Source organism: Pan paniscus, chromosome 7 (assembly GCF_029289425.2).
Source record: "Pan paniscus chromosome 7, NHGRI_mPanPan1-v2.0_pri, whole genome shotgun sequence".
Lineage (NCBI taxonomy): Eukaryota > Metazoa > Chordata > Mammalia > Primates > Hominidae > Pan > Pan paniscus.
The window spans coordinates 160,634,902-160,653,808 of record NC_073256.2 but is presented as its reverse complement, the minus strand read 5'-3'; the positions used below and the strand labels follow the sequence as shown (position 1 = coordinate 160,653,808).

Genomic DNA, 18,907 nt, shown 5'->3' with positions numbered 1-18,907 from the left:
CCAGGGCAGGAGGGACACAGCTTGAATGCAAGTCCCATTTCCCATGACTGATAGGCAACAATGTAAAGAAAAGCTGGGAAGGGATTCTGAGGACCCTGGTAGCTTTGCAGGCGGTTTCCAAACCTTGGCTCTGGCTTTCGATCGATCGTGGAGAGAGGTCCAATTCATTCTGGCAACCGGCTGCACCGCTATGGAAAAGGAAAGGGTTTTTGAGGCTGCCCGCTGCGAGGCAAACAATATGTTGGCCTGAAATCCCCAGGGCAATCACCTGGGCCCAGACGTGACGCCCACCACCAACCCTAATTGGGATCCAGCAGTTTCTTGACACACTCCCTGGAGGAATGAAAAAGGAGATAACCAAGACTGTAAATTCCAATGAGGTTATAAAGTGTCTCTTAAAGGAAATAGTCCCCTGGTTCTGGTTACCCCAGAGCCTCCAAAGTGATAAGTAACTCAAGGGGTTGCTAAGCCTCTCGGAATCAAATACTATTTACATTCAGCATGGAGGCCTCAATCCTTCAGGAAAGTAGAAAGGGCTAACCAAACTCTAAAACAAGCGTTAGCTTAGCTATGTCAGGAAACATCAGAAATTTGGGTCAGCTTACTGCCCGTAGCCCTCTTGAGACTCTGTAACTCCCTGAAAGCAAAAAAAAAAAAAAAATATGAGCCCATATGAAATGCTGTATGGGAGGCTGTTTTTAACTCATAATCTACTTAATGATCCAGAATGGCTGGGGGGTGGGGGTGGTTAATAAAAGACATCGTTACTCTGGGGCAATTTCAGCAGGGATTATGAAAGTTTGGAATTCAAAGGCTCCTCATGCGAGGAGCTAACCAACAACCCAAAATTAGGCCAGGAAATAAGGTACTTGTTAAAACATGGAAAGAGCCATGTGCAGTGGCTCACACCTGTAATCCCATCTCTTTGAAGGCTGAGGCAGGCAGATCACCTGAGGTCAGGACTTTGAGACCAGCCTGGCCAACATAGCGAACCCCTGTCTCTACTAAAAATACAAAAATGAGCTGGGCATGGTGGTGCACGCCCACAATCCCAACTACTTGGGAGGCCGAAACAGGAGAATTGCTTAAACCTGGGAAGAGGAGGTTGCGGTGAGCTGAGATTGCTCCACTGCACTCCAGCCTGGGCGAGAGAGCAAGACTCTGTCTCAAGACAAACAAACAAACAGAAAAAAACAAAAGCAATCAAACAAACAAACAAACAAACAAACAAAAAACATGGAAAGACGGGTCATCCACTCAACAACTACAACCCAAATGGAAGGGACCGTTTTCAGTGGTGTTAGCCACGCCTTCGGAGGTCAAAGTACTAGGATTAAGTAGCTGGATCCATCTTTCCAAGGTCAAGCCTGCGACACCTGGAGCTCTGGACCCGGAACCTGAGGCTCCCACCAGCCACTGCACCCGTGAACCTGTGGAAGACATGCGGTACCTGTTTAAAAGACAGACAAAAGATAAGTAAATGCCCACCAACACTCCCTGGTGCCTTTGTTGCATAGTTACTGTAAGCTGGATACTCGTAGTCATTTTTATGATTTTACAACTTAATTGCCTTCATCTGAATGGATGGAATAACTTCCTTTGTAATAATAAAACAAATGGTTTTTCTCTGCTTAAGAAAAGCCACAAAAGACCCCAAATGAAGCCAGTCTGGGAAATCAGTATCATATTAACTTTTTAGCATTTGCTTGCCATACCTTAATGGTTCTCAAGGACGCTGGCCTGTCAGCAAGTGTAGAAAATGATGTATATGGTGGTCCATTTAAAAAATAAAATGCCCCAGATAGGCTCGGGTCTGCAAGCTGCAGAAGAACAGGTATGATATGCCCCTAACTCAATAGCCAGTGCCTGCTGGTAGGGGCCCCTTAGCTGCCCTCACCCGAACCAAAGAGTTTAGTTTAGACTAGCTTGGAGAATAGCTAACTTTATTCTCATCAGCTTGCCTGACTACCTGGGTCATCATTCAGATACTTGAAGAGCCCCTGAGATGACTGCAATGCATTGTGGGCTGTAACAAAACGCAGCAACACAACCTTGAAGAAAATACCTAAAACCGCAACCCAACGACTAATAGGCGATGTCCGGGAAGATCGTGACCCCATAGTACTCAGCCTATGAAGAACCGGGGGAGGGACCTGAGCACTAGGGGACAAATTGCTTGTTGTAACTGTACTGAGTGTGCCTGTCTACCAGACACCTGATCTTGCAAGACTTTTTTTTTTTTTTTTTTGACGGAGTCTCGCTCTGTTGCCCAGGCTGAAGTGCAGTGGCACGATCTCCGCTCACTGCAAGCTCCGCCTCCCGGGTTCATGCCATTCTCCTGCCTCAGCCTCCCGAGTAGCTGGGACTACAGGTGCCTGCCATCACGCCCGGCTAATTTTTTATATTTTTAGTAGAGACGGGGTTTCACCTTGTTGGCCAGGATGGTCTCGATCTCCTGACCTTGTGATCTGCCCGCCTTGGCCTCCCAAGGTGCTGGGATTACAGGCGTGAGGCACCGCGCCAGGCCAAAGCTGCTATTAAAAGTCTCACTTCCGCCGTTCTTGGTGCCTCTAAGTCCATTCTTTGGGTTTTGACAGGTAAGCATGTTTCTCACAGCAAGGGAAATGATTGGCCTTACTGTTGGTTTATTCAACTTTACCTTGTTTGTGGGCTTTGCATGACTACCAAAAGCCTGGGATATGCCAGACCTGTGTCCTCCTTGTTGGGTTTATTGGGATCGGCTGCAGGAGGAGGAGCCTTGAAATCCAGCATAAGGGGCCTCAGGAGACTGTGATATCCCTCTGACAGCAGAGGGCCTCACTAGACTTCAGCAACAGCTGGACTCCCTGGCTGCCGTAGTCTTACAAAATCAAAGAGCCTTAGAGCTCTTTGGCAAAGAGGAACTTGCTTATATTTAAAGGAAGAATATTGTTTTTGCATCAGCCAGTCTGGTTTAGCATAAGAAAATACTAAAAATGTAATTTCCCAGGCAAAGAAAATGGAGTCTTTGGGAACTCCCACGGAAACCTGGCAACACTGGTTGCTATCTGCGTTACTTCCTTTGGTAGTGCCAGTTATTGCCACATCTTTGGCCTTAACTTCTGGTCTAACTTTGTTTAAAATGTTAACTGATTTTTTTTTGCTCTCTCATTTACAGCAATTCCATGTTGGTGTGATACTTGTGCAAGGGTTTCAGCCAGTTTGGGAACAAAATCCAAAATTGGGCCCAAATGCCCAACCATTGTGACTGGGTCAGGTCAGCTACACCCTTTACAAGCAAGCACAAGGCTGCTGGATCCACGGATACCCACCTAACTACCTAGGGACAGAGAGCCAGGACCCCCAGTAGGCAGGGACAGTCAAAAAAAAAAAAAAAAAGATTTATGGGGATCATGTCTCTCAGTGGGAAATGAGGCAGGAGGATAGGGAATTAGGGTCACCACGGGTTAAGGCATAAGTGAAAGAGGAGCAGGTGCAGCCAGTTCCAGGCAAGACGAGGCAGCACACGGGCCACATCCGCTCTTGGGATGACGAGACGGAAGTCTCCACTTCAGACTCTTGACTGATTGATCACAGCGCAGGCCAATCCTTCATGAGATGTAACCTGCTGGAGGTCTCCAAAGGGCACCTAGGGGTGTTACCAAATTCCTTCAGCTTCATAAGAACCCTAAAGAACACTGCAGTTGGGCTCGTGAGCCGCTTGCTCGAGCCGCTCCCATCCGCGGAGTGCACTTTCGCGTCAATCTTGCTGGAGCCGCTCCCAGCCGCGGAGTGCACGTTCGCGTCAATGAATCTGCGCTTTCGTTGCTTCTTTTGATGCTTTGTTCTTTCGTTGTTTTGTTTGTGCGTTTTGTTCAATTCTTTGTTCAACACGCCAAGAACCGGGACAACTCACAGTCAAGACCTCCCCTCCAATGACAGAATGTCAGACTCCAGAGCAGGAAGTGTGTGGGATGGCCTGGGAGTGCGCAGGGCCGTTGCAGCTCAGCACTACGTGTCTGCTTGAGGTGCGCAGCTGGTCTGTGCACGTGCTGTGGGAGTATGAGGTGGGACAGCTGCTCTGGAAAAAGTCTGGCCATTTCTTTCTTTCTTTCTCTCTCTTCCCTCCCTCCCCCCCCCCCCCTCTTCTTTTCTTTTCCCTTCTTCCTTCCTTTCTTTCCTTCCTTCCTTCTTTCTTTCTTAGATGGAGTTTCACTCTCATCACCCAGGCTGGAGTGCAGTGGCACAATCTCGGCTCAAGTGATTCTCCTGCCCCAGCCGCCTGAGTAGTTGGGATTACAGGTGTGTCACCACGCCTGGCTAATTTTTGTATTTTTAGTAGAGACGAGGTTTTACCATGTTGGCCAGGCTGGTCTCGAACTCCTGACCTCAGGTGATCTGCCCACCTCGGCCTCCCAAAGTGCTGGGATTACGGGCGTGAGCCACCGCGCCTGGCCTGGCAATTTCTTAGAGAACGATTTACTTCACCTTTGGACACAGCAACTCTGGACACGGCAACTCTGTACCCCACTATTTACCCAAGAGAATGCGGGACTCAGGAATGTACCCGAGCCAAACGCGGCACACAGCCCAGGGTCTGCCAACAAGGAAGCGGATAAGCAAACGTTGTAACGCTCATGCGTGGAACGCTCACGCATGGGACGCCACTCAGCCATGCAAGGGAACAAACTGCCAGGACCCTGGCCGCACGCATCACAAGGAGCCTGCAGGAAAGGATATGGACCACATGGTTTGACTTATGTGACGTTCTAGAGCAGGCCAAAGTAACCTATGGTTTTAAAAGTTTCAGAACAGTTGTTGCCTTTGCAGAAGGGAGGAGATGGGGTTTCACTGGAGCTGGGCAGGGGAGGATGTGGGTTGGGGGATTAGTAATGTCCATATTTTGTTAGGGGTTTGGGTTACATGGGTGTATGCATTTGTCAGAACTATGGAATGGCACCCTCAAGGTGCATGCATTTCACTGAATGTGGTTTCACATCTAAACGTAATTGATGATATGTTAGGTAGTTATGAAGTGTAAGCTAGAGTCTCTGTGGGAAGCGTGCAGGTGGCTACAGCTTACTTTGAAGTCCATCAAGAATAGGAGATGGGTTGGGGTGAATATATGATAAAGCAAATGTAACAACATATGAATTGTAGGATCCAGGTGCCAGGTATACGGGTGTTCATTGTAAACTTCTTTCCATTTGTCCTGTGTTCTTGAAATTGTTCATAATGTGTTGGGAGAAGCCACAGGGTCATGTCAGAGGACACAGGAGTCAGCCTGAAGAGGACCCAGTGCCAGAGGTGATGGCTGGGGCCCCTGGGGATGCTGTGAGAGCTCTCCACAAACTTTGTGGCTTAAAACATCAGAAATGTATGCTTTTTTTTTTTTTTTTGAGACGGAGTCTCGCTCTGTTATCCAGGCTGGAGTGCAGTGGCACGATCTCCGCTCACTGCAAGCTCCAACCTCCTGGGTTCACGCCATTCTCCTGCCTCAGCCTCCCGAGTAGCTGGGACTACAGGCGCCCGCCACCACGCCCAGCTAATTTTTTTGTATTTTTAGTAGAGACGGGGTTTCACCGTGTTAGCCAGGATGGTCTCGATCTCCTGAGCTCGTGATCCACCCGCCTTGGCCTCCCAAAGTGCTGGGATTACAGGCGTGAGCCACCGCGCCCAGCCCAGAAATGTATTCTTTTGTGGTTTTGGAGGCCAGAAGTTTGAAGTCAAGGTTTCAGCAGGACTTCATTTGCTCTGAAGGGTCTCGGGCAGGATCCTCCTCTGACTTCCAGCTTCTGTGGCTTGAAGGGTTCCTTGGCCTGTGGCCATGACTCCAATCTGCTCTGGGGTCACATGGCCTCCTCCTCTGTGCTCCTCTCCTCTTCTCTCTCTTGTAAGGACCCTGGTCACTGGATTTAGGACCCAGCCCAAATGCAGGATGATCTTGAGATCCTTAATTATATCTGCAAAGACCCCTTTTTCCGGAAGGCCGCATTCGCGGGTCCTGGGAGCTGGGCCACGGACGTCTCCGTGGGGCCCCACACTGCACACTGTCTCCCCCACTGTCCTGGAAGCCCTCGGGGATCAGGGGCTTCTCTCCTTATCTGAGCACCACAGCTCCTCAGCAAATGCTTATTGTGTGCATGAGAGTGTCTCTGTCCTACCCTAGCAGACCCTCTTGGAGGGTAGGGCCTGTCTTTTGGGAAATGCCTTCTTCTCTGTAACTCAGGTGCAAGCCCTCGGGACAGGTGCATCTTCTCTGAGACTCGCCAGGTCCCACCTCCAGCAGCTCGGAGGGTGCTGACCGTGGTGGCTAAAACTCAAGACAGGGAGCTGTGCGGCACCTCTCTGGTGGGCCCGCCCCCACGCCTCCACCACGGCGTGTCCCCTCTGCATCTGTTGGCCTCAGTGCTCCCAGATGCCTGAAGCCAAAGGCCCAAGAGCAGCGGCCTCTGACACTGCCCCTGGTTCTGGCCCTGCCTCGCCTCTGGGAGGTGGTTCTGCGGTGTGAACAGCTGGTGCGCCAATCACTGCCAGACCTCGAGCATAGAAAGGAGGCTTGGGCCACGGTTGCAGGATGCCTGTTGAAGTATAACCAGACAGCGTGTCCAGGCAGCCCCATCGCCCTGTCGCTGCCCTACGTCCCCGGAAACAGGCATCTGGGCCGGGTTAGACTGGGAGGAGGAAGGTGTGGCCCCTGTCCCCAGCTCCCTGCAGGGCTGTGCAAACTGAAAGGGCCAGGGCCACACCTTGACATTGGTTTGCTCTGTGTCATTAAAGACCTTTCTTCTGCTAATCATGACCACGGTTGTTATTCTTGTTTGCAAAAATCCTGATAGGGTGAAACCGACCCACGTGCATGGGGAGGACGGCAGAGTAGCCTGGAAACCGGGTTAGGAATCTCCGTCTCCCTGGCAACCGAGCCCAGTGTGGGGAGAGCCGGGTCTCTGCTCCAAGAGCAGCCCAGAGCCAGGTCTCAGCCTCTGGCATTTGTAGGCTCTGCTCCCGCTTAGACATGACTCTTTGGGTGTCCTGGCACCCCTTGCCCCATCCCAGGTTATGCACAAGCCAGGCCCTACCCACCTGTGCTGTCTTTTACTGTGTGGCAAATTGCCCCCAAACACAGGGACTTAAAACAACACAGTTTATTCTCTCAGTGTCTGTGGGGCGGGAATCCAGGCTCTGTGGTGGCTCTGGCTTGCCGTCTCTCGTGGGTTGTACCGAGCCTTTGGGTTGGGGCTGCAGGCTCATCTGAAGGCTCAGCTTAGGGGATCTGCTCCCCAGCTCACTTGCACAGCTGTTGACTCAGCCCCTCATCGCTGTCACCTGGGCTTGTCCACAGGGCTTCCTCCCAGCACAGCAGCCAGCACCCCCCAGGATGCCAGAGAGCCAGACAGCACAGCGAAGACAGAGCCACAGGCTTTGTAACCGGATCTCGGGAGCCACATCCCGTCATTCTGCTGTGCCAGCTTCATCAGAAGTAAGTTGGCAGGAGCAGCCTGTGTGAAAGGGGAGGGGAGTCCCTGAGGGTGAGAGCCGCAGGGGCGTGGAGCACTGGGGGCCCCTGGAGCCTGTCCACCATCCCACAGACCTAGGCACTGGAAGGTAGGGCCTGCCTTGCTCGAGGCCTGGCAGGGAACTTTCAAGTCTCTGAAGGGTAACTTGGCAGAGATTCCTATTCTAGGAGTAGACTGGCTGTGGTCAGCAGGGACCACCACTGAGTGCCACCCACAGCCCCTCCACTCTTGTACGGGGACACCTACTGAGTGCCACCCACAGTCCCCCACTCTTATACAGGGACTCTGGGTCCAGCTAAGAGACGCAGAGGCCAGCCTTGTGCCAGGGCACCTGTGCTTGTCCGCTGCCCCATGGCAAAGGCAGTGTGAAATTTGAAACAGACACATCAAACACAGGAGAGCACGGCTGGACCCAAATACCACCCCCGCCTCAAACACTTCCCTGGCCCCTGTGGCCTTTAGTATAAAATCTTGCCCCTTTCCCAGCACACAGCCTGAGCCATCTCTGCCACTGCTGTGACCTCAGCTGCCCCCCGTCCTCCATCCCCCTTAGCCCGCCCTCACTCAGCTCCATCCCCTGCTCTCTCCTCCCTCCAGAACCTGCAGAGTCCTCAGGCCTGGCTCAGTGTCCCCCAGGAGGGGCCTTGTCCGACCACGTCTCTGACCGCCCAGGTCTCTCACTGCCTCACCCATCCCTGCAGCCCCTTTCCAGGGGACGGAGCCAGGTGCCTCGTGCTGGCTCATGGTCAGGTGGCAGGGAGAGGTCCACGGTTAGGCTGACTGTCCGTGTGTGAGGCTCTGAGAGGGATGGGACGTTCGGGGAGGATGCAGGGGCCTGAGACCTGACCCTCACTGTGTGCCCAGGCCACCGGAGGGCGTGCTGGGGACTGTTCAGTGCATAAGGACAGGCTGGGAGGAGCTCCCTGTGTCCTGGCTCTGGAGGGGAGGATGTTGCAGAGGGAGGAACTGCATGAGCCAGGGTTGAGAGGGAGGAAGGTGTGGGGTAGGGGGTGGTGGAGATACAGGAGGAAGTGGCAGGTGTGGGAGCAGGTGTGAGACTGTGGCTGGTCCTGGTAAAACTTCCTCTTCAGGCCTCTTCCTTTATGGCCTTGACCCTGGACCCAGGGAGGGTGAGCAGGAGGATGATGGGCAGGAATGGAACCGGGAGAGGCGTCAGTGCAGCCAGGGGCTCTGCGTCGGGACCTGCCCCGGCTGCCGGTGACAGCAACGTCCACAAGATACCTACCTGTAAGGAGCCGACGGTCTCTGGTGGGACAAGATCCACATGGAGGGGATGCACCCCTGTGGCCTCCCAGAGCCCCGGTGTCCCCTCATGCTCCTGTGCTCCCCAGAGCCCCTGTGCCCTCCACACACCCGATCTGGGGGTCAGAGGGAACATTTAGGCCGAGAGGAGAAGCTGAGAAGGAGTTAGAGGGGTGCAGGGTGAGGTGGGGTTGGGGGAGGGAAGAGGGAGTGCTTTGGAAGCAGGAGGCTCAGTGGGATTTTGCTGGAGGATACCTGTGGGCCCTGCCTGGGAAGAGGTGGCTCTGGGACCCTTGGGAGTGGCTTGGCTAAAGGGGAGGGAGGTGGCTTGGCAGGAACAAGAGGAGTGGAGATGGGAAGGGCCCAGAGTGTGAACCCTTGCTGGGATTCCAGCCAACCTATGTGGATAACGGAGAGCACCCTAGCCTGAGGGCAGCCCTGAGACTCAGCCCTGCATGGTCAGTGTCACATGGGGAGGCTCACAGCTGTGGTGGGGATCAGGCACCGATCTCAGGGCCTGACTTGTGCTGCACCCTTGGCAAGAAGAGCCCTTGCCATCTGCTACTCAAGGCAGGACCCCATGGCCAGTGCCTCCAGGAGTGGGCCTGGGGACCTCTTTCTTTCCCTCTCCACTTCTTCCTTAGATGACCTTCCTTCCTTTCTCCACTTCCTCTCTAGACGACCTTCCTTCCTTTCTCCACTTCCTCTCTAGATGACCTTCCTTCCCCTCTCCACTTCCTCCCTAGACGACCTTCCTTCCCCTCTCCACTTCCTCCCTAGACGACCTTCCTTCCCCTCCCCACTTCCTCCCTAGACGACCTTCCTTCCCTCCCCACTTCCTCCCTAGACGACCTTCCTTCCCTCTCCACTTCCTCCCTAGATGACCTTCCTTCCCCTCCCCACTTCCTCCCTAGACGACCTTCCTTCCTTCTCCACTTCCTCCCTAGATGACCTTCCTTCCCCTCCCCACTTCCTCCCTAGACGACCTTCCTTCCCCTCTCCACTTCCTCCCTAGATGACCTTCCTTCCCTCTCCACTTCCTCCCTAGACGACCTTCCTTCCCCTCTCCACTTCCTCCCTAGATGACCTTCCTTCCCCTCCCCACTTCCTCCCTAGACGACCTTCCTTCCCCTCTCCACTTCCTAGATGACCGTGTCTGCTCTCTTCCTTGTGCTAGCAATGCCCACGTCTGTCTCCAGCCAAGGCTTCTCTTCTGCAACCCTGATGTCCTTGAGTTCTCTTGCTGGAGGCCTCCCAGGCATCTCTGACTTAAGAAAGTGCTTCACACACCTCTCTAGTGACCATTCCTCCCAGCCCCACACCCTTGGCCCATCTGCATCCCCAGCTCCCGGCCCAGGAGGCAGGCGTCCTGCATAGAGACATCACCAAGCCTTGCAAGCCCACCCACTTCCATGGCCATTTCCACGGCCATTGCCCTGGTCCCAGCCACGTCCTCCTCACCAGCTTCCCTGTTCTGTTCTAGAACCTTCCAGTCCATTCTCCATAAGGCAGTCAGAGGATCTTCTGAGATGTCGATCAGTAGCATCCATCCCTCTCTTCAACCCTTTGCGTTTCCCATTTCTGCAGACGTCTTTGATCGTGTACCTCAAAGCCATTCCCAAGCTTTTCTCTCTGGCCAGTCGTCTTTTGATATGGAGGGCAGGACCAGGAGGATGGAAGGAAAGGGGCCCAGAGCCGCAACTCCCTGAGTGGCTGGCAAGCCCTCTGCTGTAGGGCCCTCCTTGCATTGATCAGAGAACAGAACCAATGGGATGCACACATGCAGAGAGGTTTTTGAAAACTGGCTTCCAGGATGAAGGAGGCTGGCAAGTCTAAAACCTGCAGGGCCAGCAGGCTGGAAACCCAGGAAGAGCTGACGTGCCGTTCGAGTCCAAGGACTCTGCCGCAGGGAGGCCAGTCTTTCATTCTATCCAGGCCTTCTGCTGAATGGATGAAGCCCGCCATGGCGGAAGGCAGCCTGCCTTCTCAAAGGTCCACTCATGTAATTTTTTTTTTTTTTTTTTTTTGTGAGATGGAGTCTCGCTCTGTCACCCAGGCTGGAGGGCTGTGGTGCAATCTCGGCTCACTGTAACCTCCACCTCCCGGGTTCAAGCAATTCTCCTGCCTCAGCCTCCTGAGTAGCTGGGATTACAGGTGCACATCACCATGCCTGCCTAATTTTTTTTTTTTTTTTTGAGACAGAGGCTGGAGTGCAGTGGCGCGATCTCGGCTCACTGCAAGCTCTGCCTCCCGGGTTCATGCCATTCTCCTACCTCAGCCTCCCAAGTAGCTGGGACTACAAGGGCCCACAACAATGCCTGGCTATTTTTTTTCGTATTTTTAGTAGAGACAGGGTTTCACTGTGTTAGCCAGGATGGTCTCGATCTCCTGACCTCGTGATCCGCTCACCTTAGCCTCCCAAAGTGCTGGGATTACAGGCGTGAGCCACCGTGCATGCCCCGCTAATTTTTGTATTTTTAGTAGAGATGGGGTTTTGCCACATTGGCCAGGCTGGTCTCAAACTCCTGACCTCAAGTGATCCCCCCCGCCTTGGCCTCTCAAAGTGCTGGGATTACAGGTGTGAGCCACCGCGCCTGGCCAGGTACTTTTTTTTTGAGACAGGGTCTTGCTCTGTTTCTCAGGCTGGAGTGCAGTGGTGTGATCACAGCTCACTGCATCCTCAACCTCCTAGGCTCAAGCAGTCTTCCCACCTCAGCCTCCTGAGTAGCTGAGACTACAGGTGTGCACCACCACACCCAGCTAATTTTAAAATTTTTAGTAGAGATGGAGTCTCCCTATGTTTCCCAGGCTGGTCTCAAACTCCTGGCCTCAAGTGATCCTTTCACCTAGGCCTCCCAAAGTGCTGGGATTGCAGGTGTGAGCCACCATACCTGGCCCTAACCTTCTCTCTGTGACAAATTTTCTTCTTGAAGTGCAGTCTTTAGGGAAGGGCTGTTAGTGGTAAGCTCTCTAAATGTCTCTGATTTTTATTCATCTGAAAAAAATTATCTAAAGTTAAAAAAAGTTTGACACATAATAATTATACATATTTATGGGGTACAACGTGATGTTTTGATATATGTATACATTATATAATGATTAAATTAAGCTCATTAACATATTCATCACCTCGCACACATATCATTTTTTTTTGTGGCCAGTGTTTGTTTAGCTGCTAGAGAAAAAGAAAAATCCTTATGGTTAGAACATAGTTTATTCTTTAAGTTTAGGGGTGTGTGACTTAATCCTTGCCTGCCACAGCCTTAGGTCTTATTTATAATTTGGAATATTATTGCCACAAAGAGTGCATCCCATCAGTTTCATAATCTTTATTTTAACACTTTATAGATCTACATCTATCTAATATTTTTATTTTTAAATTATTTATTTATTTATTTATTTTTGAGACAGTCTCACTCTGTCGCCCAGGCTGAAGTGCAGTGGCGTGATCTTGGCTCACTGCAACCTCTGCCTCCCGGGTTCAAGCGATTCTTCTACCTTAGCCTCCCTAGTAGCTGGGATTACAGGTGCACGTGCCACCACACCTGGCTAATTTTTGTAATTTTTGTAGAGACAGGGTTTCACCATGTTGGCCAGGCTGGTCTTGAACTCCTGACCTCAGGTGATCCCCCTGCCTCAGCCCCACAAAGTGCTGGGATTACAGGTGTGAGCCACCGAGCCTGGCTTATATCTATCTAATCTATCTTTCTTTCTCTCTGTCACTTTTTCTTTTTTCCATTCATCTGCTGATGGACACAAGTGGATTCCATGTCTTGGCTGTTAGGAATAATGCTGCAACGGATATGGGCATGCAGGCCTCTCTTCAAGATACTGATTTCTATTTATCTGGCTATATACCCAGAACTGGAAGTGCTGGGTGGCAAGGTAGCTCCATGTTCAATTGTTTCAGGAACTTCCATACTGCTTTTCCTAATGGCTGCACTAATTTACACTCCCACCAAGAGTGCACAAGGGTTCTCTTCTCCACATCCTCACCAAAAATTGTTATCTCTGTCTTTTTGATGACAGGCATTCTAATAGGCAGGAGGTGATCTCTCCTTGTGATTTTAATTTGCATTTCCCTGATGATTATAATGCTGAACATTTTTCCATACACCTGATGGCATTGTATGTCCTCTTTTGAGAAAGGTTTATTCTGCTTCTGGCTCATTTTTTAATTGGCCTATTTGTTTTCTTGCTATTGAGTTGTTTTCTAAACTTTTAATTTTCTGAAAATTCTATTTTACACTTATTTTTGGAAAATATATCAAGTTCTTAGTGACAGTTATTTCCCTCTGAGCCCTTTACAGATCCGATTTTCCTCTTCTTTGGCTGTCACTGGGGCTCCTGGAATTCTGCTGGCAATCTTATTGCTGTTTCCTGGGAGCTGATCTTCCTTTTCTTTTTGGCTGGCTTAAAGGTCTTCTGCAATTTCACTCTGTCATCTAAACTTTATTTTTCTTTATTCTATTTAGTCCATGTTGTGCCTCTCTGTGCATACTTATTTTTTATCAGTTCTGAAATATTCTCAGGCATAACTTCTTCAATGATTGACTCTCTTTCCTTTGAGATTTCAACCAGACTTCCATAAGCTCTCCGCACACCATCTTTTTGTTTTATTTTATTTTAGTTTTTTCTTTTCTTCTTTTCTTGCCCAAACTTAAGTGGGCATCAGAAAAACACCATCTTTTATGTTTGTTAACTTATTTTTCCTATTTTCTATTTCCTTATCCTTTGTGCTACATTCTTGGTAATTTTTTAAAGATTTATCTTCTAGTTTATGAATTCCCTCTTCAATTGTGTTTAATTTGCTGTGTAATCTGTTTGCTATTTTTTTAAACACCTTTATTGAGATATCATTCACATACCATAACATTTACCCTTTTAAATATACAAGCCAGGGGTCTGTAGTATATTCATAGAGTTGTGTGACCATAATCACTATTTTTAGAACATTTTCATCACTCCTAAATGAGTGCTTTTATCACTTTATTTATTAGTAGTGCCTATTACCAGTCCCTAAGGAGAACTAATTCCTCTATCCCACCCTTCTAGCACAAGGCAACCACTAAGCTACCTTCTGTCTCTCTTGGATTGTTTATTCCGGACATTTCATAAAAAGAAAACCACACAATGTGTTTTCTTGTGACTGGCTTCTTTTAGTTACCGTAATTCTTTCAAGGTTTCTGCTGACCTTTTCATTTCAATGAGAAGTTTTTCATTTCTAGAGGTTCTATTTTTTTCTGACGAGCATGGTGATTGGTTTCCTAGTGCTTTGTTCCTTATTTTAATATATCTTAAGCATAACAAATAGGTTAATTTTATATCCTATATTTGATATTTTCCATTTAGAAAGTTTGTGGTGATTTAAATCTGTTGCTCGTCACTGTCAGCTGAGTCTCACTTGGAGGCTTGCTTTCTTTAGACATGTGCTGATTTTTCATTTTGAACTCATATTTGATTCAGTTAAATCTGTGGGAACCCCAGTCCCTAAGTTGGGGCTTGCTTTCTCCAGAGTATTCATCGTTGGTTTTGCTTTTGCAAGCAGGGATGCTACTGACCTGGGACCACCCTGGCTCCCCGGAGGGCTCTGTGTGGGTGCCAAGTGGAGGGTGCAGGAGAAAGCATCCCTCGGGGCAGCCCTCAATCAATGACTCTTGGGCGTCGCTGTGAAATACCTGTTCCCTCATCCCTTGGGTGAGCTCACCTGAGGCTCACAGTTTACACCACTTCCCAGAGTACCTCTCTGGGGTCAGGCTCCAGTTCCCCACTGCGGGGGGTTGCTGAGTACCACATGCTTGCCAGCCTCCTTCCCCACCCTGGACCACTTCCCCACTCCCCAGGGCTGCTACCCCCACCTCCAACCAAAGGGCTTGCTCTGGAATCCCTGCCTCAGGCTCTGCTTCTGGGACCTCAGACCCCGTGGGGGTCCAGGTCTGCCCAGGACCACTGTGAGTTTCACATCTGCCTCCTGCTCAGTGGGCAGACTTTGGGAGTCCATTATTCTATTTACTTCTTTCTTTATGGACTCAGATTTCTTTTACTTTCACGCGAGCTCTGTATGTTTTGAAAAGAACTGTGTTTGAACCTTGATCTAGCTCTTGCCCTCTGCACCTCATGAATCTCAACTCCTCATTCAGTTCTCGGCTAAAATATCAGGTCCTGGGAGAAGTTTTCCCTGACCCGGAGGCAAAGCACGCTCCTGTGGTGGTCTCTTGTCCATCTCGTCCTTGCCTCCACCCCTCTGGAGCCACAATGGAGCGGAGGTGTGCAGTCCCTGTAGCCCAAGCTGCTTGGGTTCCCACTTCAGCTGGGTCACCTGTCACCTGCGTCACCGTGTGACCCTGAGCAGGGAGCACCGCCTTTCCGTGTGAGTCTCCTCATCTGTGAGATGGAAATGATACTATCTGCACAGCAGGGCTGTGGTGAGACTATAACGAGATAATAAATATGAAGTGTCTACAACAGGTGGAATCCATAGTACATGCTCAATAAATGTTAGCTCTGTCACATCCTGCAAAGATATGCTGCAGTAGGCATCACCATTTGTCCAAGGTGAGAGTCAGGAGGGCAGAAACCAGGTCTCTCTCCTCATGCCCTTTCCCAGGGCTCAGGGCAGGGCTAGGGCAGCAGGGAGCATGCAGTAAATATTTTCAGGTCAAATGAAAGGGAGCAGGACCAAAGGCACGATGGCAGATCGGGGCTTCCCCAGTGCCCCGGGGAGGCGGATTTCAGGCACAGGGACACGTGCAAAGGCACAGCTTTTAGGGAGCTGGAGGGCAGGGCGGGAAGGCCAAGGAAGCCGAGAAACGGGTCCAAGGCTCGTATGCTCTGGCCAGGATTTGTACCTTTACCTCCGAGTGTGGGAGTATTTGGCGACAGAAGCCCCTGGGGCTGCGGCTTCTGGTGGGGGTCTTCATGGATGCTCAGGGGAGGAGAACGGCCTGGAGCCACTGGAAACGGGGAAACGGGGAAACGGGTATGAGGTTGGGGAGGGGCGGGGAGGAGGGGGAGGGCGGGGCCCCAGGGCGGGAGTCTGACCCCAGGGGTCTGCGAACCCGGACCTGCGCGTGGCGCCACGCCGGGTACCTCCCCCTCTCTGCGTCTTTGTGCATTTTGCTTGCTTTCGCAGTAAACGTTCTTCCGAGAAATTCCAAGGGGATCTCAGCCAAGCAGAGGGGGAAGGGATCCTGCCCACGCCTGGGTAGGGGGCCGCGGAAGCTGGGGAGGAGCAGGGGGCGCCGCGAGGGAGGGAGCGGGAACCCGAGGGAGCGCGCGCGCTAGCAAGGGGGCGCGGAGGGCCCGGGCCAGCTACCTGCGTGGGGGCCGCGAGCCCCGGGCGCCCCCCGCCCCGCGCGTCTCCCAGCCGCCCCCGCCCCCCGCGCGGCCCCCGCCCCGGCTCCGCCCCGCCCCTCGCGCGGGGTCCGCGTCTGCGGCTGCGTTCCCCGAAAGACGAGGCTGCGCCCGGATTCCGGTCCGCAGGGAGACCGAAGGGCACAGCTCCCCGCGCCGCGCACGCCGCCCGAGCCCGGAGTGCGGACACCCCCGGGATGTGAGTGAGCCCCCCGACCCCGAGGCCCACGCTCCACGCCCCATCCGCGGTGAGCGCCGAGGCGCGCGCGGAAGGCCAAGGGAGGGGACTCGGCCCGGGGTTCCCGGCCCCCCAGCCCAGGGGTGGGGGTGGGGACCTGGCACGCGCCCCTCCCCCCAGTGGCAGGTCCCACCCGCTCCCGCCCCTGCCGCTCATTCCTGTCCGGACGCACCTGCAGCTCCCCGGGGAGAAGAGGACGCCCCCCCATCCGCTCCCCCACACAGGTGCCGGCGCGGGGCGGGGGCGTCTCGAGCTGTCACCTCGCCCCAGAGGCCAGACGTCTCCCGGCGGGGATGCTGTGACGGCGGACGCTCTGGAGAAGGGGCTGGGGGTGGGGCTCTGCGAGCTCCGGGCGGACCCCGGCCTTGGATTCCGGGGAGAAGGTTGCATCCTGAGGCTGGGAAAGGAGAGGGTCTTTGGGGTCTCCTGACCGATGCTTCTCCCCTTCAGGCTTGCGCCCCAGAGGACCCGCGCCCCAAGCCCCCGTGCCGCCCCCAGGCCCACCCGGAGCATGCTGCCTGCAGCCATGAAGGGCCTCGGCCTGGCGCTGCTGGCCGTCCTGCTGTGCTCGGCGCCCGGTGAGTAGGGGGCCCGCGGGCTGGGTCAGGTGCCTGGGAGAGCCCGAGGCGCCGCGGGAGAGCCGGGTGTGGGGCTGCCACCCTCTGACGGTTCCCACCGCACTTCGCATAGAGCCCACGCCCCCTCCGGGACCCCTGCGACCCCAGCCTGGCCCTCGGCCCCTCTGCCCCGGCACTGGGCTCTCTCCAGCGCTCTTCCTCCAGGGCCTGGAACTGGTGGGCGGCTGGCCCCGCACGGAAGCCCTTGGTCATCCGTCACCTCTGAGAGCCTCCTGGGCCTCCTTTCAAATCCAGTTTGGTCCTTCACAGCTTGGAACCCACGGACCTCTGGGGGGGATATGTGAGGCGGGGCGGGAGTGTGAGGGGGGCACTGTCGGTGTGGGGTCTGTATAGCCCGTGTGTGTGTTTGTGTGTGTGTGTGCACGCACGTGCATGGGGGCCAGGGAGGGGCCATAGGGGCTCCCCTCAAACTGCCAGGATGGGGCACAGTTGTCCCAGGGCCTCTGCTCCCCCTCCAGGGGTCATGGGGGCCTGCTCACTCCGGTGGGGTAGGGCTCTCCCAGGAGTGCCTGCAGCAGGGGGATGGGTGGGGGGCGCAGGGGGCTGCCTGGTTTGGACCCCAGTGCCTCTGGTCACCCTCCTCCCCATGCCCTGCCCAGCTCATGGCCTGTGGTGCCAGGACTGCACCCTGACCACCAACTCCAGCCATTGCACCCCAAAGCAGTGCCAGCCGTCCGACACGGTGTGTGCCAGTGTCCGAATCACCGATCCCAGCAGCAGTAAGTTGGGACTTAGGGTGGTGGGGAATGTGCTGAAAGCCAGGCTCTTGAGAGAGGTCAGAGGTGTCCTCGGAGCCCCTCTGGCCTGGGACGAGAGTGACAGCGTGGGGCGGCAGGCAGGATACTGCCCTGCTGTCCCTCCCTGGCTCCTTGGTGGCCCTCTTCATCTAGTTGAGGCCAGTGTGGGAGGGTGGAGGGACTCGGCCCTGCCTACTGGGGCCCCGAGCTGACCCGGAGGGGCCTGGGCTGGGTCCTCGGGATGAGGCAGAGAGGGCCCAGGAGGAGCCCCCGTCCCAGGCCACGCTTTCTCTTCCCAGGCAGGAAGGATCACTCGGTGAACAAGATGTGTGCCTCCTCCTGCGACTTCGTTAAGCGACACTTTTTCTCAGACTATCTGATGGGGTTTATTAACTCTGGGATCTTAAAGGTCGACGTGGACTGCTGCGAGAAGGATTTGTGCAATGGGGCGGCAGGGGCAGGGCACAGCCCCTGGGCCCTGGCCGGGGGGCTCCTGCTCAGCCTGGGGCCTGCCCTCCTCTGGGCTGGGCCCTGATGTCTCCTCCTTCCCACGGGGCTTCTGAGCTTGCTCCCCTGAGCCTGTGGCTGCCCTCTCCCCAGCCTGGCGTGGCTGGGGCTGGGGGCAGCCTTGGCCCAGCTCCGTGGCTGTGGCCTGTGGCTCTCACTCCTCCCCCGACGTGAAGCCTCCCTGTCTCTCCGCCAGCTCTGAGTCCCGGGCAGGTGGACATCTCCAGGAAACCAGGCCATCTGGGCAGGAGGCCTGGGGATGAGGGTGGGGGGGGGACCCCCAGGTCCCGGAGGGGAAGTGAAGCAACAGCCCAGCTGGAAGGGCGTCTTCTGCGGAGAAATAAAGTCACTTTTGAGTCCTGAGACCCGGGTCTGAGCCTGGGTGTCGGGGGCGGGAAAGGGTTCCTGGCAGAGAGCTGGGAATGAGGTGCTGAGGGAGCGGAGGGGCTGGGGGCAGGGCGGGCGCTCAGCCAGGCTCTTGGGCTCTTGGGCTCAGGGCATTGGGGTGTTGGGTGCTTGTGCTGGGGCTGCTTGGTCCTGGTGAGGTTTAGGAGCACTTGGGGTGTTGGGGTGAGAGCTGAGATGAGCAAGATCACAGGGTGGGCTTGGGGGGAGGTACCGGAATCCTGTGAGCACACCACAGACACCAGACACGCCCACAAACAGTAGTGCCCA

General features: G+C 53.8%; 1 protein-coding gene and 1 long non-coding RNA gene across 9 annotated transcripts; one reads left to right on the top strand and one right to left on the bottom strand.

The window, feature by feature from the left end:
• Nucleotides 1-7,363: 7,363 nt before the first annotated feature.
• On the bottom strand, nucleotides 7,364-16,794 carry LOC117981540 (uncharacterized). 4 transcript variants are annotated; one of them, XR_008626541.1, is made up of 3 exons: nucleotides 16,523-16,794; nucleotides 15,614-15,712; nucleotides 7,364-7,478 (listed from the first exon to the last, which is right to left on the bottom strand). It is a non-coding gene; the product is annotated as an uncharacterized LOC117981540 (long non-coding RNA). The 4 variants fall into 4 exon arrangements; XR_010113043.1 differs by lacking the exon at nucleotides 7,364-7,478 and adding an exon at nucleotides 10,211-15,190; XR_010113042.1 differs by lacking the exon at nucleotides 7,364-7,478 and adding an exon at nucleotides 10,211-15,143.
• On the top strand, nucleotides 15,854-18,595 carry LY6H (lymphocyte antigen 6 family member H). 5 transcript variants are annotated; one of them, XM_034966761.3, is made up of 5 exons: nucleotides 15,854-15,963; nucleotides 16,242-16,311; nucleotides 16,801-16,928; nucleotides 17,588-17,707; nucleotides 18,025-18,595. In XM_034966761.3, coding segments are annotated over exons 2-5 (486 nt in total). In that variant the 5' UTR covers nucleotides 15,854-15,963; nucleotides 16,242-16,309; the 3' UTR covers nucleotides 18,261-18,595. The 5 variants fall into 5 exon arrangements, with proteins under 5 accessions (XP_034822652.1, XP_034822655.1, XP_034822653.1 ...); XM_034966764.3 differs by lacking the exon at nucleotides 16,242-16,311 and having other exon boundaries at nucleotides 15,912-15,963; XM_034966762.2 differs by lacking the exon at nucleotides 15,854-15,963 and having other exon boundaries at nucleotides 16,154-16,311.
• Nucleotides 18,596-18,907: the final 312 nt, after the last annotated feature.